This window comes from Dasypus novemcinctus, chromosome X (genome assembly GCF_030445035.2).
Source record: "Dasypus novemcinctus isolate mDasNov1 chromosome X, mDasNov1.1.hap2, whole genome shotgun sequence".
NCBI lineage: Eukaryota > Metazoa > Chordata > Mammalia > Cingulata > Dasypodidae > Dasypus > Dasypus novemcinctus.
In genome coordinates this window covers 125,174,838-125,201,888 of record NC_080704.1, presented here as the reverse complement: position 1 = coordinate 125,201,888, position 27,051 = coordinate 125,174,838, and the positions used below count along the sequence as shown (strand labels likewise).

General features: G+C 33.3%; 1 protein-coding gene and 1 non-coding gene across 2 annotated transcripts; one reads left to right on the top strand and one right to left on the bottom strand.

Annotated features, from left to right (window-relative positions):
* Window positions 1-1,077: 1,077 nt before the first annotated feature.
* LOC101440364 (uncharacterized) lies at window positions 1,078-14,602 on the top strand. The gene is made up of 3 exons (XR_011647996.1): window positions 1,078-1,114; window positions 1,863-1,907; window positions 14,403-14,602. It is a non-coding gene; the product is annotated as an uncharacterized protein (transcript).
* SLC6A14 (solute carrier family 6 member 14) lies at window positions 3,560-27,051 on the bottom strand. Its single transcript, XM_058291267.2, has 14 exons — window positions 26,895-27,051; window positions 25,812-25,977; window positions 22,720-22,851; window positions 21,343-21,504; window positions 20,389-20,527; window positions 19,121-19,253; window positions 15,699-15,839; window positions 12,009-12,237; window positions 10,595-10,720; window positions 9,317-9,435; window positions 8,676-8,775; window positions 8,309-8,418; window positions 6,013-6,180; window positions 3,560-5,129 (listed from the first exon to the last, which is right to left on the bottom strand). The coding sequence occupies exons 1-14, from the start codon at window positions 26,940-26,942 to the stop codon at window positions 4,983-4,985; spliced, it is 1,920 nt and encodes a 639-aa protein (XP_058147250.1). The 5' UTR covers window positions 26,943-27,051; the 3' UTR covers window positions 3,560-4,982.

Sequence of the window (27,051 nt, the reverse complement as noted above, 5' to 3'; positions counted from 1 at the left end):
ATGTAATCCCTCTCCTTCCTATCTATAAGAAGGTGAGAATTTTACTCCAAGTAGAGTTAAGGTAAAAATTCACTGTGAAATTTCCCTGGTTATTGATTTTAGTTGGGTTTTTATTTTAGTGTCATCTTGTACAGTTACTTGAATTTCTTAAACATTTCTAACTTTCCAAGTGCAATAATTCCTCTCTGTTATCTCCTAGTAATATCAATTCAAATTTGTTGTTCAATTCTTTGGGTGGAAAATATTAAACAGTTGATGCGCACAATTCAGTGACTGAAGCCACAGGTTGTTGGGGTGGCAGTGGGTGTGAGAAAATGGGAGAATTTCTTCTCAGTGCTCAAAAGCAATGGATTCAAGTCCTACTTTTATTACAAGTTTCAAATGAGATTACCTAACACCTGAATCTGCTTCCACATTTGTAAAAAATAAAGTGTTTAAAAAAAAAAACACCAATAGAACAAAGCTATTGTAATATAAACATCTGGGAAGTACATTTTAAACTGTAAAGTGACACAAATGTAAATATCCCAACGTGACTAGCACTGAAGTTAATCCTGAAACAGCTATTGGACTGCGGAGGAAAGATGGTTTCTGCCAAAGACTTAACAATTTGGAGGTAGTTACTTTTAAATAAAAAGGAGCACATTTTAAGTCATATATTTAACCAGTCGATTTGGAGTCTGTATATCTACTATATTTCAGCTTCTTGGAATTCCCATACCCCTTTAATGTCTCTTGTGTCTCTTGCTGACCTCTTCTAACGAGTAACCAGGTAAGTGGTTACCAAACGCCACAGTTTCCGGTAGACCCGTCTTTGTGTCATCGAATTGTGATGTAACCCCGCCATGCGTGTGCCCAATTGTGAGGTGACACGCTGTATCTAGTATATAAATTTGACCGCTACAGAGGATCCCCAGTTGCACCAGCAGTGACAGAAGCCAGGCATCCTGGCCCGTGCACGTTTGGGCCCCTAGCGGCCCCTTGCTTCCCAACTGCCAGCTTAGTACCTCCATTCCCGAAAAAAGAGGAGAGAAGAACCATGAATATTTTTTTTCTTCTGATAAGCGGCGTTATTCTCGCCTTTCTATCCGTATTCTGGAAAAAACCGTGTCAGGTAAAGTTATATATGAGACACATTGGAAGCAGGACATATATATTTGAAACTTGTGTGAGTAGAAAGGTAGTAGTAAAATGAATTTTAAGGGGAGGTCACCCCATTCCTTTTTTTCTCTTGAAAGGGCCCAAACTTTTTTACTCTTCACCGCCATACTTCCTTTATGTTTACCAGGGATTTGATATTTGTGGTCTGTTTTAAAAAGCCCAGGTAACTGAGTCAGTTTCTTACCCACTTAAAGAGAAGAGGCAAAAGAAAGTGCCCACTCCCCACCACCACTTCTCTTTCTCTTGCTTACTGGCTCTTGCTTCTTCTGCTCCCCGTTCCATCTTTCTGTTTGTCTCTCCCCTTTCTTTTTCAGTCATCTCTATGGGGGTTTTCTAGACATTCACAGATAATTCAAGTCAACATGTGGGTTCCCTGGTGCTATTTAAAGTTGGAAGTGGAGTGCTTTTAGATAAAGTTTAAAGGTGTCCAAATATAGACCTACTGGACTGCCAAAGAAATGTAAGCAAAAAATATGACACTTTGGCAACTAAATGACTACTTTCACATATTTGATTCATAGTTTGCCTTTGGCATCAGCATAATTCTAAATCAATGTAGTCATTCAACACATTTTTAATCTCTGTTAGGGGAGGCCAATCAGTTCATTTAGGTTATCAAGACTAACAATGCTGTCATTTTCTAGTGCTTGGGATTTGCTAATTTCAATAAACTGCGTATGTATAATTTCCTTCTCTTACAGAGAAACATTGGTGAAATGTCTTCAAATTCGACTTCTCTTGCATTAGTAAGACCATCCTCTTCTACTGGCTCAGCTAAGAGCAATACTGATAATAGTCTTTCAGTCAACAGCCTCTCTCAGGATATCTTAAATAATTTCCCACACTCAGTAGCCATGCAGAAGCGAATACTGGTAAACCTCAGGATTGTGGAATACAAGCTGGCTGAATTGGAACATTTCCTAGTTATCAAGGGTTTAAATGGTGCATTAGTTAACTGGAAATCCACTGAAAAACTCACAGAATGTAATGACAGTGGAGGCAATCATTAAAGGCACTTTGAGTGTATTCACTTGATTATATGTGTTTATAATAAATGAATTATTATTTAAAAAGGGAGGTGGTGCCAAGTCAGATACAAAATCCAAGCATTTATCAAATCGAACTCACAATTTATTTAAAGACTGCATTATATTGTGCTAAAATACAATTTACTGGGGAAGGAAGGGATAGAAGAAAGATAGAAAAAGAAAGTAAAAGTTTCATTTTTAAAAGAAATGCTACAGTAAAAAGATATAGTTGAGATAGTGAATTTAATTTTGTTCAAGTGGAAAAAGTTTTTTTTCTAGTGGTTTACAATATAATAGGACAAATTTCTCCAAGTTTGCATTAAATAAGTGGAATAAGATTAATGAAACTCTTTTGCTTATTCAGAATACTGTTTCTTACTATCATTGAATCTGTGTAATAGCAATAAGAGATGTCATTTAGTACCCTGTGAAGTGCCAGGCATTCAGTTAGGAGCTGCACTTTACACATTTGGTTTTTGTTTGTTTGTTTTTTAAAGATTTATTTATTTATTTAATTTCTCCCCCACCCCACCCCCGGTTGTCTGTTCTCTGTGTCTATTTGCTGCGTCTTGTTTCTTTGTCCACTTCTGTTGTCCTCAGTGGCACGGGAAGTGTGGGCGGCGCCATTCCTGGGCAGGCTGCACTTTCTTTCGCACTGGGCGGCTCTCCTTACGGGGTGTACTCCTTGCGCGTGGGGCTCCCCTACACGGGGAACACCCCTGCTTAGCGCGGCATTCCTTGCGCGCATCAGCACTGCGCATGGGCCAGCTCCACACGGGTCAAGGAGGCCCGGGGTTTGAACCGCGGACCTCCCATGTGGTAGACGGACGCCCTAACTACTGGGCCAAGTCCGTTTACCACTTTACACATTTGTGATTATAGTCACACAAACTCTTAACTGCTCCTTGTGGTCCATTATTAAAGAGGATTTGTTCCCCTTCACCTTCCTCCCCCCCAGCCAATTAGAAGACGTTCTTCTATTTGAAATGTGCCTAAATTATCACTGAATTGCAAGAGCCACCTATAGAAAATACCTTTCAAGTTTCAATTTAGTGAAAAATCCACAACACAAATAGCACCAAAATACATGGCTAGAATGCAAATAATGTAGTCTTAAGGTTTCTAAACCCAAGTCAGTCATCTATTTTAAATAATATTTTACAAAATGCAGTATAACTGGGGATTTGACAGTCTTTTGGGGTTTCTTAACAGCATTTAATCTACCCTCAAAGAAACCCTTAAAATATCAAACACAAGTTAATTATATATATCTGTACATAACTCACTTAGATGGTTCAATTACATTTCTACCTACTTACTTAACTTTCATCCCCCTTTTACCCTAAAATAAATGACCACTATAAAAGAAATACATTAATCATTTAATGCTTTAATCATAAAAATCAAGAGGAAAAGGAATGTATAATAAATCAAGGCTTAAAATTATTCCTTTTATTTTCACTCCTTTGCCAAGCACAAAACGTCAGCTGTAATGCATGTAGTTCTTATTTTTGAGTCATAGATTCCTTTGAAGTTTGGATAAATCTATGGACTCTGTCCCTACAAAAATGAATGTATGTAATAAATATATAATTTCAGTATCTTACATTCCCTGATACCTGAAGTCCAGGTTAACCACCTTAAGAATTGGTGAAAAGTTATTCACATATTCAGTTAGAGTACATAGTCCAATGCTGTGCTATTTAAACCACTTTTCAGTGATATATAATCAATGTATAAACTTGTTAGTGATGTTATATCTTCTTTATCTTTGGTACGGAAACTGAGACATAGTACTTTTTAATTTAACTTGTGTCATTCTTGAATAGTTTGACAAATTTATCTACTTAAGTATGTAAATAAGCTATCACCCATAAGTATTAACTTATTTAATTGAGGCAAAATAACTCTAACATATATTATGATCATAGAATGTTAGATTTCATTAAAGCCATATTCTGTTTGGAATGAAAACTAGATGTCAGAGAATGTAATGAACCACTCTTAATTTTGTAAAACAAAATGAAAAGTGAGTGGGTCATATTTTTCTTCCAAATATAACCAAAGGGAAGAAGGATATTATATGGGGGAAGAAATAATCAAAGGTTCTGGATTCCTTTTTCTATATTTACCACTTATTGGCCAAAGGATCCTTATTTTTCTCTTATTTCACTCTTTGTAATTAAAGAACATAACCACTAAAGTTACATAGAAAAAGTGAGCATTAACAAATGCATGAAGCTTTTATACATATTTGGATCAAAAGTATTAAACTAAAGTCAATTTTTCCAGAAATGTATGGAATTTTTAATTATGTGAAGGCTTCACTTTGTAACGCTTTCTTTAAAATATGCTAGTTCATTTTTCTCCTAGTTTTGTGGAAAAGAAATCAGATTATGCATTTATAAATTATAAGCAAGTAATATTTCCAAAACTTGTAATAGAAAATATAACCATTTTCTAAATAATCAACTCAAAATAAAGTCTTAAATGAGTTATAAGAACATTATGGCAATATTCACAAAAAGTTATTGTAAAATAGAAATAGTTCTCTGTGTTTATGTGTATGTATTATACAGATAATCTAAAAGGAATTATAAGAAACACATTGTTAAACATGAATAGATTCACATTTTTATATTGCACTTCTACTTCATTGGGAGAAAGGCTTCCCACACTATTATAAACGTAGTATATACACTTCTCTACTCAATGAACATACAAATAAATAAATTTTTCCTCTGTTCTAAAAAAAATCACATTACACAACCATATATTTTTAGATATGAGATCTCATTCTGGTATCCTATTGCCACTAACAGTGGGTATTTCATAGTCAGTCTCTTTTACAGGATCTACCATGTCTTTATATCTTTCCCCACGGTGTCGCTCCAGGTAGGGACCCCAGTTAGAAGCTGGTCTGCAGCAGCTTACAATGCGCTGAAAAGCAAAAACAAAAATGTTTGAACAATTAAATATTAAATTACACTTTCATTTTAAATTTTTGAGTTGATCTTTGTTGACTAAATAATATAAGAAGCATAGGTATCTAAATTATGAATGTTGCATAGTCTACAAAAAATTAAAATCAAATTTAATTGTTAATAGAATTGTAGAAATTACTAAAACAAAACGATCTGAGTATGCAAATGATTTTTTTAAAGTATGTGAGCCCTTTAGAACAAGAGCTTTACTCCACACACCTTGAATTAATTCTCAGACATTTTCATCATAGCCAAAGACTGAGAGTTAGGTGAGGGTTTCAACCAGTATGTACCTGGTTATGTGTTTCAAAAGCCAAAGAAAGAGAGTTCCAGAGTCAAACCATTGATTTGGATGGATTCTTGGATGGGGTTTACCATTGGCCTAGTGTCATATGATAATCAACTTCATTCCCTTAGGCCTGCATGGAATAGGGATGATTCAGGGTCCAGATTGGGTTTAAAGTAATTTACCTGGCATATTCCAGTTTAGATGTACTATTAGGGTTCATATTATAAGCTGCTGATAATTTGCTTTGTGACATCTTCAAGAACAACTCAGTAAAAGTATATCTGTATAATATATAGATATCATAACACTGTCTAGTATCTGAGGATGCAGTAAAATGTAAGCTCCTCAAGGAACTTGAGACATACAAATATATATAATACAATGTTAAGTACATAGTAAGAGATGATTGCCTGAAGTGTAGAACAAGTTTAGACTAATTTTACCTCATATTCAAACTCTTTTGTCATTATATGAGTAAATTAATATTTATTTTGATCACGAGTACTTTATATAAAATCAAAATAATTAAATTTAAATTTAATATGCTTACTTGAAAAATGTTTCCTTTGGCCTGAATTATTTTTATGACAGCCATAATTGGAATCCAAATAATGCAGAAAATAATCATACACCAGCCTAGAGCAACTCCCCAATCAGGGTATGGTATTTTGGCATAATCAGGTCTATGAAATTGCACCAGAGACCAGATAAAAATTGCCTGTGACAGAAAAAATATAAAAAGACAAACTTAAAGATTAGATTCGATTGCACTAAGTATTTCAATGGCCCTAAAGATTAGCAGCTTGATTCCATTTATTAGAAGTAAATTATCAACAGCACTAAAAATAAAAAGGCATTCAAGCAATTAAAATAATCAGGTAACTAAATAGAAGAAAACAATACTAAATGAACCAAATTAAATAACTCATATTTTGGCATTAAATAACTATTTCCAAAATTAGCACCTCTATATATCTATCGAAGACACAAGTACTTATCCAGCATATATTTCAACAAAATATTTGACCAAGTATTTTATGTTATTGCCCTTTTAATTTTCATTTATGAAAGCATGGTTTTATGTCGTACACTAGCCATCAAATCAATTAGTTGAATAATGAAAATGTAAATCATACTTTTGTGAACATACTTCTCTCCTTGCTTAGCAATTTCTTCTATTTTCTCCTAATGCACAGAGCACCCTTTGCCCCAACCCAAAAATACATAGTTATTCACACACATTACTGGTATATATTTACAAAAGCACACTTCATTTTCAGCCTGTAATTCAGAAATAAGAGGCTGAAAGACTTGAGTCTTAAAGGTGAAAACACTAAAAGTCCAGGTTAAATAAAATGTTGTTAATTAAAATAGCTACTTGATATACTTATGAATTAAAATTAGCTATTTTTAAACCTGCAAATAAGACAACACAAAAAACCTTTCCCTGAATTACTAAATTAACAAAATAATGAGTAAGTATATATAATAGATATTCAAGATAATCAAGTTTAACTTTAGAATTAATGGATTAATCCCATTAATTTAATTTAATTATAATAATTTAAATGTATTCCACAATAACCATAATTGTACATAACTGCAAGAAAATGGATGGGGATGATCCCGTGTAACAGTTAATATTTAACACTTTAGCATTTTAACATAAATCCAAGTGTCAAATCTTAAGCAATCAATGAAAATGTGTTAAGAAATTTAAGACTTGTTCATTAAGAAAATTTGTTAAGAAATTTGTTTTCTCATTTGACTATTCTCCATAATAAGCCCCTTATCAAATAAAAACAAGTTAGATCTTCTTAGTTGATAAGGAGCTTATTATGGAGAACTGTGAAATGAGGAAAACTAGTTATTTAATGGCACTTTCAAAGTCATTTAGCAATATATGGAGCATCAATATTTTATTTCAGCACATCCAGTCCAAACTACGCATTACTTGATCCTGCTCTTATAATGTGATATAGAAAACTTAATACCTCCTAAAAATGAATATGTGCTTCATATGTAAAGCAAATCCTGGATTAAAATATTTAATGTTTTTTTTCTAGGAAAAATTTTGAAGCATGAAAGCAATGAGAACTCAAACACATCTTCTATGAAGCTCTGTCACTATGCCTACCCATTATCTCTACTACATAATCCTCCCTCCCATTAAGTGTTATTTTGGCACTCAAGCCATATCCTGTTCTGAACAGTTAAAGATTTCATGTCTATATGACATATCTTTTGCTTTTCCACAGGCCCTATAGAGTACCAATTGTTGAATTTAACATAAATCATTACTTCTGTTGACACAGGTGAATGTCTTTTAGTAACTTCAGATACTAAATGACTCCCATAAAGAGAAAAAATATGCATTAAAATATGAGTATTATTTCTTAGTAATCAGTACATTTATATTGTGAATTCCTTGAAAGCAGGGTCTGGATCTTGGGCATTTTATTTTCTGTACCTGGTAAATAGGTTAGGGCCATTGTAGGTGTAGATGACTCACCATATGTTTAGGTAATGAGCAAATGAATGATTTATTTTTTTCTTATTGATAATTTTTAAATCTGTGCTACTTTTATGTCTTTTGGAGTCTCTTTATTTTCAAAAATGATAAATTTTAAACTCATCATGGCCTCATAGAAGGGCATGTTAATTTAAGGCCTTTTAGCTTAGCCAGTTTGGTGGTACCAGACATAAGAAATACTGAAAAATAGGAAAATCATCCACTTAATATATTAGTTTGCCTTATATCTCGAATGTTGATTATTTTTCAAGTTTATTTTAGAAATGCTTAAGTGTATATATTATCAGCACCAAATCCATGCCATAATACTTACAATCAAAAGGATCGGTGTAATGACAAACCAGCAAGCTCTCCACCATAGCCAGAATATCCATCTCTTTGCTCCAATCATCATTTCTATATCTTCAATGAATCTGTTCCCTCCTAAAGAAAATAACATCAAAGAATACATGGGGGCCCCTGTTCATAGTTTCCTTCTATGATCATTGTGGCTCCAAATTATCTTTCTCTAAATGTTTTCCTATACTATAGCAATGGAGAATACATCTTTAACTATATTTTCTTCAAAATATATTTTTTGCTCAGTACTTTCTATTTGAAATTGTAGTAAACATAATGAAAATGAATCAAGGTATATTATTTTAATAAATCTTAAAAGTAGTAATATAGTCAATATTTACCATAAATCCAGATGATTCCTATTAGTTCCAATATAGCTGCAATCAAAATGCCCCATCCAGCACAAAAGTGGTCAATCAGATGAACCCAGTAGATTCCAGCCTACCAAAAAAGTGTAAATTACTCCTAAGCATATATTTAATAATTTTATGACTGATGTGATATTAAAAATTGAATATATTAATTTGATCTTAATATATTCTCCTTAGTTTCACCACTGCTAAAATGTGAAAAAGAATGTATACAAATGTGAATATGAATATGGCTTTAAATATCTCAAAAAAATCGCACCATTATCTTTCGTTCTATACTGAGCCACCAGAAAAAAATAAGCATTTAAAATAATTGACTTCAAAATGGTATGCAGTCCCTGTGTGCTCTATATTAGCTGCCCAAAAGCATATAGTGTGTGTTTAAGGTCTATAATTTTATCTTGGGGTAATTGTCCATTATTGAGCTTTCTTCTCCTCTACAATTAGAATTGAGTTGTAATGGGAAAAAAGAAAACTGGCTAAACTCAGAAAATCTTGATCCAAGTCAGACTTGGACTTGTCACTAAACATCCTTTTGTATCTTTTTCTCACTGAGATTATAATGTAGCTTCCAACTAATATTTTGTCTGTGAGAAAATGGTGTAATATACCTGAGTCACACAAACGAGACCAAGGAGAAACAAAACCAAGCAACAACCCAAAGTTATTGGAACCCTCATTTTCTTCATAATTTTGGGAAATAAATCTTGAATCGTTGTTGTAATTGTTTCTTTAGAGGAAAAAAAGAGAGATGATGTTACATGTCAAGTCATTTGCTAATAAGGTCAATCACAGAATTCAAAATCTGTTAAACAAATTCACAAAAATAATTTTGAGAATATATTCCAGGCTCTGATCCTTGCTTTCAAAAGTCTGTAAAACCTTTTCTCTTAGCAGTCACCACTTGTGGCTTATGAGAAAAACAAAATGCAGCACTAGTTGTTTTTATTCTGTTTATAAGGTTGGTAGAAACTCTAAGGTAGTAGTCCTATGGGCTGAAACAGTTTTTTTAAAAAGTTCATAGGAAAGGGAAAATTCTAATAAGACTTTTAAATAAGGTGAATATCTGAATAAGCAGCATGGAGACAGAAAGGCATTCTATGTTTAAGAAATGTTTTCATGAATCAGGGAACTAGCTAAGAGTAAAATGATACATAATAGAAACAATTTGGAAATATGTTTGAGATTTTGGAGGCCTGTGAAGCTAACCTGAGGAATCTGGACTTAGTCCTGTAAATAAAGAAAACTATTAAAATCTTTTAAGAGAGTGATATGATAAAACCTGTTTGAATATGTAGGCCTATACCCAAGGAAAAATCCCTATGTGTGCATAGAGCCATGTGCATGGATAGTGATTGCAACAATGTGTGCAATTAGTTTTTAAAAATTGGAAATCCAAATGCCCATTACTATGGCAGCAAACAGACTGTGAATGAACAAGACTTACATGTATATCTATTAATGTGGATTCATAATCCATGTAAAAATTTTCAGAATGATAGGTATGCTATACTTTAGCTTTCTGTGAAATTTCAAAAATCTATGTTGTTTATGAATATATATTAAATGTATGCAAACATGAACTATATAATACAATGGATTTTATTAGGGAGTGAAACAAAGGGGACTTCAAATCCACCTGCAACAGTTTAGTTCCTTAAAAACATCTAAAGCAGATATGATAAAATAGTAATGTATACTCCTTTGGGTATCAAGTACATGGGTACTTTGTATTTCCAGTTTTTCAAATTTATTTTTAAAAACTTTCAGAAAGATCATTCTGAGAGTAAGTGCTAGAGGAGGAAATTGGGACAAGAGAAGGATGTTTTCAATAAGAGGAAATGAATTACATATATAAGGGAATTTTAAAACCAAGAGTTATTACTTACCAATGGAAGCAAACTGTGAGTCAAGACCCAAAGTCAAAAGCATGAAGAAAAATAATATAGACCAAAACGGACCACCTGGGAGTTGGGCTAGAGCTTCTGGATAAGCAATGAATGCCAAATCAAAGCCTAAGGAAAATGTATGGTATTTTAATTTAAATTAGATGCCAAGAAATTTCATATATTGGACATTTTCAAAATAGATACTAGAAAAATCTCATTTTTGGTAACCCACTCCATTGCATACATTTATTACCAACTCTTTTACTTTTTATATTTGATTTGGTTGTTCTATGAAGTAATAATGTGAACACATGACATAATTTAAGCTAACGAAACAAATTATTTCTCACATAAGAAATGCTAACTATTTTAATGACATTGTGTAGCTCCTTTTTTTTTTAAGAATAACACAAAGTCCTGAAACATAAATTAGGTCAATTTCTCAGACTAGAAATTCTGAAAGGATTGCACTGTCAAGAAAGATGCATTAATGGAACTAACTCTTTAGTCTTCAACTTTTTCTCCAAATGTTTATGCAGAATTACTATATATGCAGTGTCGTTTTAATCAGTATATGAATTACTGAATAATTGTATGTAAAGAAACTATAAATTGAATCTTGCTTTCTCTTTGACATATGTTATACCTGTAGAGATACTTTTCCTTCATTTCGCTTCTATTACATGATCCTTAGATTTAAGTATTTTAAGTTTCTCCAGCCTCCCAGAGAACTGGCCTAGGATTCAAGAGAATTAACTTCTAGGCTAAGTTCTATCACATCTTCATTCACTGACTTTCTGCAAGACATAGAACATTTCTGATGCATTAATTCATTTTTCTATAAAAGAAAAGCTAGATACTAGATGATGTCCAAGGTCCCTTCTAGTTCTGACATTCTATTGTCATTATTTAATCTCTTCATTAAATAATATTAATTATAAATAAGATTTTAATAAGGAATTCCTACTTAAAAATTCTGAAATTCTTTTCCTCAGAATCTTTAGCCAGATAATTTAAGTCAACCTAGCTAATGTCTTTAAAGTTAGGAAGTTCATCAGATTCCTTTAGAGCTAGACACATCTGTATACTTTATACACTCAAATACAGACACCTGGATTTGTATCTATATAATACTGATGTTTTTAGAAGTGCAAACCTGAACTTGTAATTATGCATAAGCGGTCCATATCAAGAACTAAACAAAATCTGGGAAAAAATCATGTCTTAGTAAACAATTGTTCTCTAAAATAAACTTATTTTTCCAGATTATCTAAGAATTATGTTATCAAAACAACCAAATTATATAAAATGAAAAGAGAAAAATCATGAATGCTTTAAGTAAATTTCTTTAAGTTATATTAGTTTCTTGATCGAGCAGCATTGTAATCAAAGTTGATACTATATCGTTACGTACCTGATTTTACAACTTGAGAGACTTCCTTTCCAGATATATGAGCCATGTGTCCCAATATAGAAAAAATAGCAAATCCAGCAAAAACACTAGTGAGGCAGTTTGTCAAACAAACTACAATGGCATCGGAGAAGCAGTTATTATTGAATTTATTGTAAGATGATAGAGCAACTAAGCCACCCCAAGCCACTGAAAGGGAATAAAATATCTGAGTGGCAGCATCTTTCCAAACCTATAAAAGAAAAAAATATTTAAAAACACACATTATTTTCATTTTCATTTAAATAGAATGTTACTAGTCTTTAAAAGTCTTCTTTGTGACTCTTTCTAATAATATCATCCTCTCATCCTCCAGTTTTAACTGCTACCTTAACTTTCTTGCTTTTTAAATATTTTTTACTACATAAATATATAAACCTAAACAATATAGCATTTAACCTTGCATGATTTTGAACTTATACTCATGCCTTGAAATTATACAACTTGCCTTTTTCATTTAATATTGAATATGAGATGTATCTATTAACAAGTTGAACTATTTTTATAAGTCAAAAATTAAAGAATATAAACAAATTCATATAGTTCAGTTAAATATATATAGTTTATCATATTCATTTCTGTATTGCCCATTGTATATATATATATATATATATATATACACACCACTATTTATCCTTTGTCCTGTTGATGGACATTTAGATTTTCACATTATTTGCTAACAAAGAATATAGCTATGAACATTCTTGTGCATGTCTTCTCATATATAGGTTTTGTGGAATATAAGTATGCAGATTTCAAATATAAGAACTGGAGAATATTTGGGCAAATATATCTTTTTAGTCCATCATAAACCAGAACTGATCAGTAAAAGTCAAGTTGGTGATTAAGAATTCTGGCTCTGGAATCAAAAAGAATGAAGTTTACATTCCACACCTCACGCTCCCTGACTTAAATTTATTTAATCTCTTCTAGGTTCTTTCTTCATTTATAAAATGGACATAATAATAATAATAATATACTAGGGATGGTGTGGAATTAAATTAGATAACACATGTGAAACACTTAGAAGAGTATTCAATGGTAGCTATTATTATTATGGAAAACAATCATCGATTCATAGTCAGTTTATTATATGGAGGTTAAAAACAATCATTTTACCCTGTGAAAGATAAAATGCATATAATCCATTTCCAAGTTAAATAGAAGCAAAGTTGTTAGGCAGCAAAATGTTACTAGATCTTTAGAATGTAACTTGGTGTTGGATTATTATCATATTTGATACTAGGTTATTATCATGCTATAAAAGTTTTATAATGGCAGGAAGCTAGTACAAAATAGGTTAGATGCATGGATGGTTGGATAGATAGGTAGATAGACCAAAGTTATTTCACTCATATATAACAAAATCTTGTTAGTAAAGTCATGTCTTCTTATTTCTTAGGCATTTGTCTGTATTAAGAGATGAAAAACTTGTTTATGTTGGTCCATGAGACTCTTTTTCTGGTTACATTCTGTATGAATATGTAACTTAGGAGTGGAAGTGGGTGTGATGGGACTGGGTTGTATAAGAATGCTTTTAAGCACTCTACTACATAACATGATGTGTACCTAGGCAGTAAATAAAGGTGAAAAGAAATTCTATAGTTATAAACTCCATATCTACCAGTCTCATAGCTATTTATCAGACTATTAGATTAGGGATTAGGAAACCTTAATTCATGTTGCACTAGTGTACTGAGTAAACTTGGCTAAATTTGAATATTTTGAAAGGGTTGCAGTATGTTCACTGTAAAATGAGGGACTTAGTAAAATAATCTCTGAAGAAGACCCCTCTGCATTTAGCTATGCTCCTAAATGTAGATCTCAAATGAGTTCAAATATTAACAAATAAAAAATATATGGGTATGATCTTATCCTTGGAATATGGGTTGCAAGAACTCGAAAAAGAATCTAAGAAAAAAAATTCTCATTGCCAGCAAGCCCAAAGAAGGAATGGTGGGGTAATGTGTGTTCGGTTGGGAAGGGGTTTAAATTACATGTTTCACAAGGAACTTTCAGTTTAGCGCTCATTTTTAAAACAATAATAGAGACAAAGAAAAACTGACCAATATGAAATAAACATATAAAATTTTCAGGATAGTTTCAAGGAAGTACAAAACCGAGGTGATCTCAGGCTTGTAAAAGCCACTTAAAGACAACCAAAAGGATTTGGTCTTTTCAAATGTGCTCAGTTATGGAGTTTAAAAATTGGTGAGTCTATTTCTTTATTTTGTAATTATAATAATATAGTATAATATAGCAGCAATAATTGAAATAATTTTATATGATCTCATATTTACATAAGTAATAGTTTTTAATATGCATGAACATATGTTATCTTGCTTAAAAATCTAACAGGGAGAAGATGATGAATCACAACTTCAATTTTATTCGTTTTTTATTCACCACCAACAATGGTCTTCGAGTTGGGAAGAGATTAACAAACAAGGTTAAAAAGAGTGAAGCCCAAGAAAAATGAAAAAATAAATTAAGACAACCTCTGAACACATCAAAATATGTAAATCTCCAAATCTAAATTATAAAATTTTATCATTCTAAAATAATTTAGACCTATTGTGATTAATCATTGAGTGAAATTATTGGACAAAAGAAAGCAACCAAGGACTAGAGATTGACATCTCAATTTTCAAAATGGGTAAGGGATGGATTCCCACAACTATAGCTGATAAAGTTGACACTGTGTCCCCCAAAAAATGTCTACAAGTCATTAAATATACAGGTTGTTAGCATTTATAAAAATAAACAATGGCTGGAAGTTAACATGAGTTCCACAAAGAATACCATCGCAAATTAAAATAATCTCCATTCTGGATAGCACTACACAGATTTTAGATGCTATTAACATAGCATTTCTTGATTTGTGGGATTTTAGGTGACCAGAAATTTACTAAGCGCCAAGAATATGATGTGACTACTAAAAAGGTGAAAGCATTCTTAGACTGTACCAACAGAAACATAGTCCCTAGAATACACTTATTGTTAATACTCTCTGCAGTCAAAATTGTAAATTATTTTATGTACCCATGATAGATGTAGCCATCATATGGAGATGGACTAACGTTAAAAGATAGTTACTTTATTCATATTCATGACACATGTATCATGTTTCAGATTTGTTCATAGAAAGCATAGACAATGTCAAATTTGTATTTTAATTTCGTAATCCCTTAGGCAAAATTTGGTATTGCTTTTGGGATATTAACTTCTTAAGATGGTTAAAAATTTATATTAGACAAACTTTCTATTGTATTCTTTAAAGCTATTTATTAATTGTATCCATTAAATCACATAATCCCAGTTAACTTGGAGGTACTTATGTGTGAAATATTACTTTTCAGATTAATGAGCCAAAAATCATTTTGTTCAAATAGAATCAGTTAGATGAAAATAATGGTAGTTTTCAAATCCTATTGTTAAAAATTATTATCTCACTTCCAATAAGAAATAAGTTAGCATTAATGTCATTTTAAAGAGTTAAATCAGACATCCTAGATGAAAGAAACACTAATAAATTTAGTTGTTTCTTCTTTTGCAAGCTATTACATTATGGCACTTATATGCAAACAAAGATTTTTGGTATTTTATTTAAAGGTTTGCCTCCTCAGATAATTTTAAATTCAAGTTAAGTCTTACCTCAGCTTCCCTAAGTTTTGTAAAATTTGATTGTGCTCCAATATAGTATGAAATGCCTTTTAATGCACCATCCAGAGTTGCACCTCGTATTAACAGGATTAGTAGGACAACATAAGGGAAAATGGCTGTAAAATATACCACCTATTAAGGAAAATAATCAAAGTTAAAAATGTTATATTTTAAATCATGGTATATAATTGTATTCCAATAGTGCTGACATTATTGCACTATATATCAAGGATCTAGACTTTGCAAACCAAACATTTTAAAAGTAAAGGAGATTTCATAAGGTTATTAATAAGTATAATAATATCCATGCCAAAGTTTTCCTCATTTTCTCTATTTTCAGTGGTCAAAAACAACTTGATATAAGGTGCAATATTTCCCTGGTTCACGTTGTAAATAAGCAATGCATCAGTAGTGATAACCTGGAATCTAAATAGAGTGGTTTCTTAAGTATTTCCTTATAAATGTCTGAGGGGACTCTTTCCTCTCTGTTACTGCAGTAAGGTGGGAAGGGAAATGATTTTAAACCTTGCAATGGTTAATATACATTCAGTCCTCAAAGAGAATGAAAATAATCTCCTACTAGATAACTAAATTGCATGAAAGCTATTTAAACTGAATACTGGTAAATCTATTCTAATCCATATTTTATTCTTCCATCCTGTGGACCCTGGGATGGTGATGTCCACTACACCTCTAAATTGAGAGGGGTTTAGATCCCACATAGTTGATGGAATGTGATTCTCCTGCTTGCAATTGTATGTACTCTCAGTTCCCTAGTGTGGTTGGTGACCATCTTCTCCTTCCTGTTATCTGATCTGGGTAAGTCCAACGAACCAGACAGTAGAAATTGCAACTCTGCTGAGACTCAGGGCTACTACAGAAATATTGTGATGAGCAATGGAAGAAATTATAGCATTGATGTAGAGACAGTGGCCCCAGGAGTTGCTGAGGGCAGGGAGAGGGAAGAGATGTGATGTGGAGACATTTTTGGGACTTGGAGTAGTCCTAAATGAAATAGCAGGGACAGATGCTGGACGTTATATATCCGGCCATAACCCACTGAATGGACTGGGGGAGAGTGTAAACTACAATGTAAACTTTAATCCATGTGGTGCAGCAGTGCTCCAAAATGTATTCACCAAAATTTATGAATGTGCCACAGTGATGAAAGAGGTTGTTGATGTGGGGTGGGTTGTGGGGCATATGGGAACCTCTTATATTTGTTAATGTAACACTTCGTGATCTACATATCTTTTTAAAAATGCAATTAAATTTAAAAAATTAAAAATAAAAAAAAATAAAGCTAATACTGGGCATTTTCTACTGTTATCTTTAAATCTACCATTATGAGATTTTAATAGTACACTCACTGCTTGTGTCCTAGATAATAAATGGTTCCAGATGATCAGATTGTCTTTGAGACTGGGTTTTCATGAACGTGGATTATTCCTTTGATCCATAAATGCCCTATGTTCGATAATATGCCCAAGGAGACAATTTAAACAAGGCATCCAGAGACCAATAAAAATTAATTGCCTGGGTAAATGGTCTTTAATGGATTTTTCAATATTATCATTGAAAAGGAACCAAGACTTTAAAAATGTACAATTAAAAAATTATATTAAGTTTCCACTGCATTTGTGATGTTCACAGTATTTTTCTGATCTAACAGACTGGCTCATTACAACTCAACATTCAACCAAATACACTGGATATTTTACTAGGAATTCAAAGATAGTATGCACAGTTATTCCTGACTTCTCCTTTAAGGAAATGTGATTCTATTAGTTACACACACATAATATTCACATTTCTGAGTTGTGCAACTGCTCACAGAGAAAATTGCATGGTGTTCTCTTAAATTGCTGTGATGTTCTTTGAAGTTTTAAAAAATAAAACAATGGAATGGGAAAATTTAACAACATTTTCCAAGAAGCTTTTTCCCTGAGGGGGAAAGTTCTGAGTCAAATTTGGCAAGTTTTAACTTAAAATTGATGGCTTATCCAAAAAAGAGTTGGGAGATCATCAGAGGGGTGATGCTTATGCATGCCTCATCAGGGTACCAGAGACAGCCAAGGTAGTTGGAAACCCAGTTACTAGGTTCTCCTGAAGGCTGCAGCGACCCACAGGTTCTATGGCTCTTGAGTTCAGGGCCAAGTCAGTTGGCCCTACTTTGGAGTTTGTGTTCCTGAGTATGATGTAGTTGGACTCAAATATGACCTTTCTACACATGCCTCTTCTGTTATTTTTTACCAGGCCTGTGGTTGGCATTTGGGTTGGTGTATACTCAGGAGACCTGAATCTCTGAACTGTCTATGTGACAGCCAGGCCCTGGGCCTCAGCAGACTTGTGGCTCCTACCTTCTGGTTCGTTGAACTTACCCTGGCCAGCTGACAGGGAGGTGAGGAGGGTCAACCACCACACCAGGGAGCCAAGAGTGCCTACAGCTACAAGCAGGAGAATTGCATCCAACATCCACGTGGAATCTAAGGCCCCTCCTGATGTAGAGGGTGACTGGACATAACCATCCCAGGGTCCACAGGCTGGAGGAATAGAGTATGGATTAGAGTGGACTTACTGGTGTTCTGCTGGGGAACTATTGTGATTAGTAAGGGAAGAAATTGAAATAGTGATGTGGAGAGGGTGGCCACGGTGGCTGCTGATGGTAGGGAGACAGAAGAAGAGATATGATGTGGGGGCATTTTCAGGATTTGGAGTTGTCCTGGGTGGTGCTACAGGGATGGATGCTGGACGTTGTGTGCCCTGCCTGGGCCCACTGGGTGGACTGGGTGACAGTGTGGGCTACAATGTGGACCACTTTCCATGTGGTGCAGCGGTGCTCCAGAATATATTCGCCAGGTGCAGATGGATGTGCTGCGATGCTGGAAGAGGTTGTTGATGTGGGAGGGGTGGGGAGGGTGGGGTGGGGGGTATATGGGGATCTCATATTTTTTTAATGTAACATTTAAAAGAAAATAAAGAAGAAAAAAGACGGCTCAATGCATTTTTTTCTCTCTCTCTCCAACTAGGGGTGTGCTGTCACTATTACACTCTGTATCAAGGATATAGATTTTTCAAAACAAACTTTGCAATGTATAATTCCATTCAAGATGTTTATTTATACAGTGAGACAAAAAAATTAAAAATATACCCTCAACTCATAACGCTTTATCAGCTTGTAGGGTCCAAGTTTTGAGCGATTGTACAACTCTAGTAATAGAATTCTTTGTTTACAATAGCAGTGATCTTAAATATTTACTTAGAGTTAAGCTGCCTGCTTAGAATTAATGGAAAGCTTTTTACATATTTGAATATCCATTATAGGAAAAAAATATGCACTTTATAATGCTTGATATTGAGCTACAATTAAATTAGAAAGCAGCTACATTACTATAATGTGTTTTTTAAATTACCTTGCCCGAAGATTTGATTCCTTTAAACAATGCTGCTCCAACTATGAGCCAAGCCAGAAGAAGACAAAGTGCTAAATACCACACGATTGTTCCAGTCTCATCCATTCCACTTGATCGTTGGAGTGCCACTTTACTGAAAACACATAAGCCCTTTTATGAAGACAGAATCACTTGGCTTCAAAAATATATTGAACTTTGTAATATCTTTCATTTGGGGGAAACTTCATTAATTTTATTTCTTATAAATACACCAATGTCCTACAAGCCTTTCATTAATACTATTTTGGGAGGGGCAAAAATAGTTCATTGAAAACTAATCTCTGAACTTTAGGATTAACTGCAACTCCAAAGTTCCCAGAATCAAATATCTATTGATTCAAATATCTATGGACCTTTTTTGGGGTACTATTTCAAAGCTCCTTTATGTAAAGAAACTAACCTTAAATCAGATATATTTTCAGTGCAAGATTTTTCTCAGGTTAAATAAAGGAGAAAATATTTTAAATTGTGTTTACTACTTTTCTTATTCATCACATTTCTAGATATCATCAAATCCAAATAGTTCTATTATTTATTCCTTTTCCAAAGGCTTTCTGTAAAATTCTACAATCTCCACTAGGGCCATATATGGATCTAGGATCTTAATTCTTAGCTTGATACTGGGGAATATTTTAAGCTCCAGATTTTCAAAGGGTCACAAATGGTATTAACATATGGATGAAGAAATGCTAATTTCAGCAGCAGAGTCAAAGATGTTAGGTAAAGGTAACAGGGTAGGTATAGGGTAAGGAGAGTAAAGAAAGATCATTTTAAATAAAAAAGTAAATGTAAGCCAAAACACATATTCTGCCATATGATGACATTTGTAATCAAAATGGGTAATGGGGAATTTTAGCTTTAAATAATAATGTTACTTACTACTTAACTGATTAGCATTAAAACATGTTCATTATTGTCTAAAATTTGATTTTTTTTCAAAGCAGAGCCCTAAATTATGGCTAGTAAACACTAAATAAATCATTACTGATAATTTTGTTTTTAATAATGAATTTATAAATAATACATTGCTGGCAATGAGGCAATTTTTCAGGTAACTACTACTCACCTACTCACCCAGAATAGGTAAATATTTGAGTCAAGTGAAGTATAATCTAATTCTTCATTGATCTTATTTATGTGAGTAAGAGAAGGGGATTATTAATATTTTTGTTGCTTATTAAAATGTGTAGTAACATCTGCGTAAGAACTAGATCTTCTAGAGTACTTACTTCCAATATTGTTCGCTGGGAAGCTGCCCCGGTTGATAAACTTCACTACCGTTGATGCAGGAAAAATTGTTGTGGTCTACCCAGCTTTTATTCATTTGGATGATCTCCCCTATTCTTATGCTCACATTACAGTGAGTTACTAAAAATGATAAAAAGAAAAAATATACACAAATACAGGTACATACTTAGTATTAGAAGACTACTTTCCCGGAAAAAAATTAATGTTATAATTAAAATATTTAAATTACTCTCTAAATTGCTACTTGGTGAAATCAGAATTGAAATCTTACAAATGGAATAAGCCATGTACATTTAGGATCCTAAATCTTCTCTACTATTAAGCTGAGGGTGAGAATGAAAATATATCACCTTTTAAATTTTGATTATATTCCTAGTAATAACAGCTAAAAGTAACAACAGTTTCATTTGGTTCTTGGTGCTCTAAGTAATTTTTAGTAGGTGATTTATCTAACATATAGGTAAAGTGGCAACATTAAATTCCTGAGAAGTGTTAAATATATACAACTTTACTATCGGATATGCACAGGTAATTCCTATAGAAATAGTCTACGATATTGATGCTACATTTCCTCAAACATTACCACATATGACATTGCCAATAATCACTGTCTTCTGAGACACACTGCTAACATTATGGATAGCATTTTTCTCCCTTTATCACTTCATCATTTTTTTCCCTTCTCCCCTGCCCATGCCTGAGGCTTGCAAGAAATACTCCTAGGCATTGCTTAGCCTTGCTGGTTGCCATCAGAAATTAACAGATTATAATAATCAATTTTCAAGTTATAGAAGCTTTATTCTGCTTTCACCAATGACCTTTGGCTAACTTAAAATTACACATAAATGGGTAGAGAATAATTTAACTCTTTAAGGTTATTTAGAAAACATAAAAGGATGATGCAGAGTTTATATTAAAAAATAAATGAATTATACCTATAGGTGATCTGCTACAGTTTTCATCTGACCAAGAAGAACAATTTTTCCATGGTAGTTCACTTCGAAAAGAAGCAAACATGTAGTAAAGACTATAGGCAATTATGACATTGTAATAGATGGTCACAAAAATGGAAATAAGGACCATTGTAATCCCCACACCTGGAAAAGAGAACAACAAAAATAAAATAAACTCAAGTGAAATTTCTTTTGCTAATTCATTAAAAAGTTGCATTTCCAGTTCTACAAAATCTTTGAAAAAGTTCATTTCAAATAATTGATTGATGTAGGGGTAAACAGCCAGAAGAGTTTATATCCCAAATTTAACTTTATTTTGATGACTGGCATTTTTAGACATGTTCTCAGTTGATTAGAAAAAGGTATTACGGCCAAGGGCAGAAGACCTGTATTAAGCCCAACAGAATTACATAAAGAAAAAAACCGATGTCCGTTGTTTTTTCCAGTCTGTAAATTCTTGTCAGAGTGATCACTATTCTTGGAAATGCAATTCAAAGCTGATACACTGTCTACCCATTGGCCAATAGTTATGTCTTCATAAGTAAACCAATATTTTGACAGGTAGAAATGCAATTTCTGATTTAATGTCCTGAAAGGATTGGGTATAAGACTTCTACAAGTATATGTAAAACAATTAAGTAACCTAGTAACAATCTGAATTTGAAGTTCAAAAGTTGTTTAAAATTAGCCATTCCATAATGCAGTTTAAAATATGATTATAACTTCTTTGCTTGAGCATAGCTTTTGAGGTAGCTTTTCCAATATTCTATTCACATCAGTATGAATTGATTTTTAATGGCACAATGAGGTTTTACAAATGGTTTTCAGCATCTAGTACATACCAGAATGATATCTAATCTTCAGACAGAAAAGAAGTTTGGTGTTTAATCACAATCAAGGCTTTTTTTTTTACTCCACAAGTATCCTATTCTATAGAAGAATCCAAGAAAAAATAGTGACTTGCCCTTCAACTTTTCTGAATCAGTCCTTGTGAAAGATGTACAAAAACAGTTAAGACAAAGATAGTAGAAAAAAAGACAGAACCATGGAGTTAATGCATGAGAGGACTGTATTCATTGTATACCAAGGGAATTTGAAAGACACCCTTTAAAATGGCACTCTTATAACCCTCTCTAATGTGCTTCCTAAGTGTCCCCTTAACATAGCTGCAGCCTTAGAAGAACAGAAATAAAAAGTAACAGTTGATTTTTAAATTCTACAGTGACAAACTATATATAAAATGTTTGCTTTTTCACCCTGATATGTCAGAACATTACATTTTTTTCTTCCACATAGTGAAGATATCTACTTGCACAAATAGACCAATAAGCACAGTGAGGAAAACACTTTAATACCAACCTTGAAACAATGGAAGAATCCTCCAAACTGAAACTGGACCTAAACTAGCAAATTGTCCCAGTGAGCACTCTAGGAAGAACAAAGGTAAACCAGCCAATGCTAGCATAATCGCATAAGGTATCAAGAAGGCACCTAGAAAAGGGGGAAAATAAAGGATTATTACATTTTGAAATCTTGATTGCACTTTGATAACCAGAAGAACATTTTTAAAACATCCTGATATAGTAGAGTCAGAGGGCTTGACGTGGGCCCCAAATTTACTACTTTCTATGAGAAAGTAGTCATTTCTCTAAATCTTGAATTTCACATATATAAAATGGGTGATTCTAAAATTACTTAATGAGGTTGTTGTGAATATTAAAAGCGATATCCTATTTAAAATAATTTAGAGAAGTTGAATGACTGGGGGTTTTGGACCTGGCAATGTACTTAAAATCCTGGCTCCACCACTTACCAGTTTTGGGATCCAGGGGAACTTAATCTCTGAACCCAGAGTTCTCAATAAATGGGGAGAGCAATACCAACTTATCAGTCTATGGTAAGAGTTCAGTTACACAACTGAAGTGAGTTGAAAACATTTGGCAAAATATCAAGCACATAATATTTATTCAATGTAATGTACCACTTGTTCCCCTTGAAAATAAATGGACTACCTTTAAGAATTAGTGTACAAAGGCTAAATTGTTTCAGAGTAGATGTTGTTGCAGTTAAGTTCATTTTTCTCCAAATAGTTAAGACCTTCACTCAATTTTTAAGAAATATATTGGTTCTATTAGAAAAATCTAAACTTTTGAAAAGCATTCATAGTTAACTCCCAATTTCTAGAAACTATCCCACATTTAGTTTATGTAGGCCTCTATTTGTTTTTTAAAAACTTCTAGTTTGTGGCTACTCTTCTGCCCACATTTTGGTGATAACATTGCTCAGGAGAATCTTTGCCAGACTGTAGGTTGAAGCAAGGACAGAATATTAAGCTTACTGATAAAATACTCTACAAATATTGGCAAAATATTTAATAAGAGGATGTGGTGATCAGTGACTAAAAATGGACTTTTGGATTATGTACACTTATTTTATTATGTTGTATTTTCCCTCATATACTTTTCATATTATATATCCAAAACATACCTAGGAATTACATTTTTTCCAACCCACAAAGTGTGTGTTCTATTAAAAATTATTTGTTACATACTCATAGTTAAGTGGTTTTACTTCAATGCTAACCCTGCGAGTTACTAGACCATAGGAACAAATATGTTTATATAGATGATGCAATGTACATACCATCATTACAATGACTAATAGAAGTGTAAGACCTACCAATGATAAATATGAAGAAAAAGTAATACAAAATATCCCTGTTTAATGGTAACAAAAAAGAAAGTTTTACTAACACAACGAAGGCAGATCTTTTGGGGAAAAACTAATTTGAATATTTTCTTCAATGTCATATATGTTTTTTCACCTATTATTTTATCAATAATAAAATTTTAATATGATATAGGGGTCAAAAATTGTGAATATTGCTGACCTAAACCCTCAAGTGGTTTGAGACTCGGGTTTCTTAAATTGTCAGAAACATCTTCACATAAAAATTGTTCCAAATTTTAGCAATAGTTTTGTGGAGTTGATCATATATTTTTAACCTGATCTATTTACATTTGACAAATTTGAATTTCATGTTTCTTTCCTAATCTTGGGCCGAAGATAAAGAAGCTATTGGTAGATCCTTAGAGTATCCATTACCAAATGATGTAACCATTAAAAATTGAGAGCTAATATGGTACATTAATTTTCAGAGGCAATAGTGAAATACATAACATCATATAATAAATAAGGTTTAAAAATAAGGTTATTTTGGTTTGGCTATATTTTTTAATTCTCTCTTAATACAAGTTTGATGTAATTGCTGGGAATTTATGGTGATGACTGGGCCTGCTTATAATATCAAATCACAGGGAATTATTTCTTCTAAATATGAGCACAAGAAGCTAGAAAAGAACCCGAATGATTCTCTCCACCACATTGAACCTTAAGACAGAGACATCAAAAAGATTGTGAGTCCTGATTCACTTTCTACCTAAAACATATAGCAAACCAGTGTTATAACCAAGGTTATAAATAGGGGAATTTATTCCATCAACACTTAAGGTGTTTGATAAACAGAGATCCTTTCTTAAGTCTCTGAAAGCCAATGTGAATGTTTTATTGCAAAGAATTAAAAAACAATACATAATTGAAATATCACCATACAAAGTCTTATTGCACCAAAAAATTATAGTGGCACAGTTTCACTGGCACCCAGTTATGAAATATAAGGGCATATCACTTCTATGCTATATAGAACCTATAATTACAAGTAAATCAAATATGGTGTAAAAGTTGTTTCAACATTACTAGAGAATTGTGCAATTCATTTTGTTTTTCTTAGTGTGTCGCATCAGTATTATTTTTCATTCCTGGTTCTAATTGAGTCTAAATGATCTACATGGTATAAACAGTATTATTTTGTAGGAATAAATCACCTATCCTTGAACTAAACCCTGTTGCATTTTAGAAATATGTTCTACATAGCCAATACAATTTGTAAACCATGCATCTGAATATTGCAGTTTAAAAATAAAAAATCTTTAACTACTTTTTAATCAACTCCTTCCACACATAAATTTCCAAAAAATGTACTGCCTTATTCTACTTAAATAATTTATTTGAGGGTTCTTTGTTTTTAACGGAACTAGATTTCTCTGCCTTTTTCTTAGATTCAGTTACACATTACGTAAAACACATTTTGTGTCCAAACAAATTATTATAGAAACATGTATAAATTAAGAAGAAGTCATAGTTAAAGATTACATGAGATCTCAACTCAGAAGCTCAGATGTGCTAATATAAAATTTTTATATTTTATATCTGAGGTTTCTATAAAGCCACATAGGTTTCTAACTTGAGCTAGTAGCTTATAGTCTTCAGCAATGACCTCCCCACCTCCCTCACCTTCCACTAATCCAACTATCGCAAAGCTTTCCTTAGCTGTTAAAATACCCTCAGAGGCCATAGAGCACCCCACTTAAACAGGAAAGAAAGAAGAATACCTCCGCCATTGTTGTAGGTCAGATATGGAAATCTCCATACATTTCCCAATCCCACTGCATATCCCACCATAGATAGAAGATAATCCGATTTTTTGGACCAGTTACCACGGTCCTGATTCTCATCATTTTCACCAACATGGAAATTCTCAGATGAGGCCGTCACTTTCTGGGGAAGAGAAAATACCATCTGTCTTTCTAACATGAAAAATTTTGGAGAAACACAATTTCTCAAGTTCAAAGAATAATAGAAAGAAAAAAGACTTGGAGAGATGGGGAAATTTCTGCTGATGGCTGCTTTTAATTTTACATTTACCCCTTGAAATGTTATAAAAGTTCTTTAGGTGGGCATTTTAACTTCTTCAACTGAGATCATCTAAATTTTGGTGAAAGGGTGCATATTGTTCTCAGCCATGAGGAGCAAATGAAAGAAGACAAAGCAGGTCTTACATACAGAAAACTTAAAGATTAATTAGGTAAAATCAATCTCTTAAGATCATAGCAGATATTTAAGAAGGATCAACTGTAGCATATACTGGAAAAAAATAAAACCTCACAGACTCTTTTTTTATGGGCAAATAGCTTAGGGGTTTTGGAGTTAAGGGAAGTTTAACTTCACTCCCTAATTTGTCGAGAAAAATCAGTGCTTTTATGAAAGCTACAGCATAGCATTCAGAGTCAGATTAATTCTCCAGTCTCACCAGGTGGAGCAGCTCTCTCTTCACTTATAGGAAAGGATTTCTTTCCCAAACCTGTTAGCTGCCCTGGGGTTTGGAAGGTTCCTCCAGCTGCATGAGGACAAAGCACCTTCCAATCTCCCTCCACCATAGTCTAAAGGCTGAACACAGACTGGAGTGGGAGAGAGCACAGAATGAAGGCCCACCCGAAGCAGAAGATGAAGTGTTCCTAGATCCGCTGACTAAGGAGTAAGCCGTTCTCTTTCTCCACTACTATCTGGAGACACCTCAGGCACACTTGTAGGCAGTTAAACGGAGACGTAGAAAAGGAGAAGAAAGTAAAAACTTAGAATTTAGTTTTCCCTTCCCAGGCCATCCACTCTTCCTCCCGCAGCTCCCAGTCCCCTACCTCTTTCCCTCTGCACTTGAACAAGTTCAGGCACTTCAACTTGTCCATGGTTCACTCACTCCCTTAGCTCGCTCCGCCTCTTCTCGCAGTCTGGCTGAGCTTGACTGGTGGCAGGTGCACACTACCCGTTCCTACCTGCCAGAGTGAACCACCTTGC

Excerpts from the sequence above, each read along its gene's own strand:
- SLC6A14 (XM_058291267.2), bottom strand. The coding sequence starts at position 26,942 with ATGGACAAGTTGAAGTGCCTGAACTTGTTCAAGTGCAGAGGGAAAGAG. Across the intron at positions 21,505-22,719 it reads GATTCTTCCATTGTTTCAAG|GTGTGGGGATTACAATGGTC; the intron begins GTTGGTATTAAA and ends TCTCTTTTCCAG. Across the intron at positions 9,436-10,594 it reads CTCACAGTTTGCTTCCATTG|AAACAATTACAACAACGATT; the intron begins GTAAGTAATAAC and ends TTTCCTCTAAAG.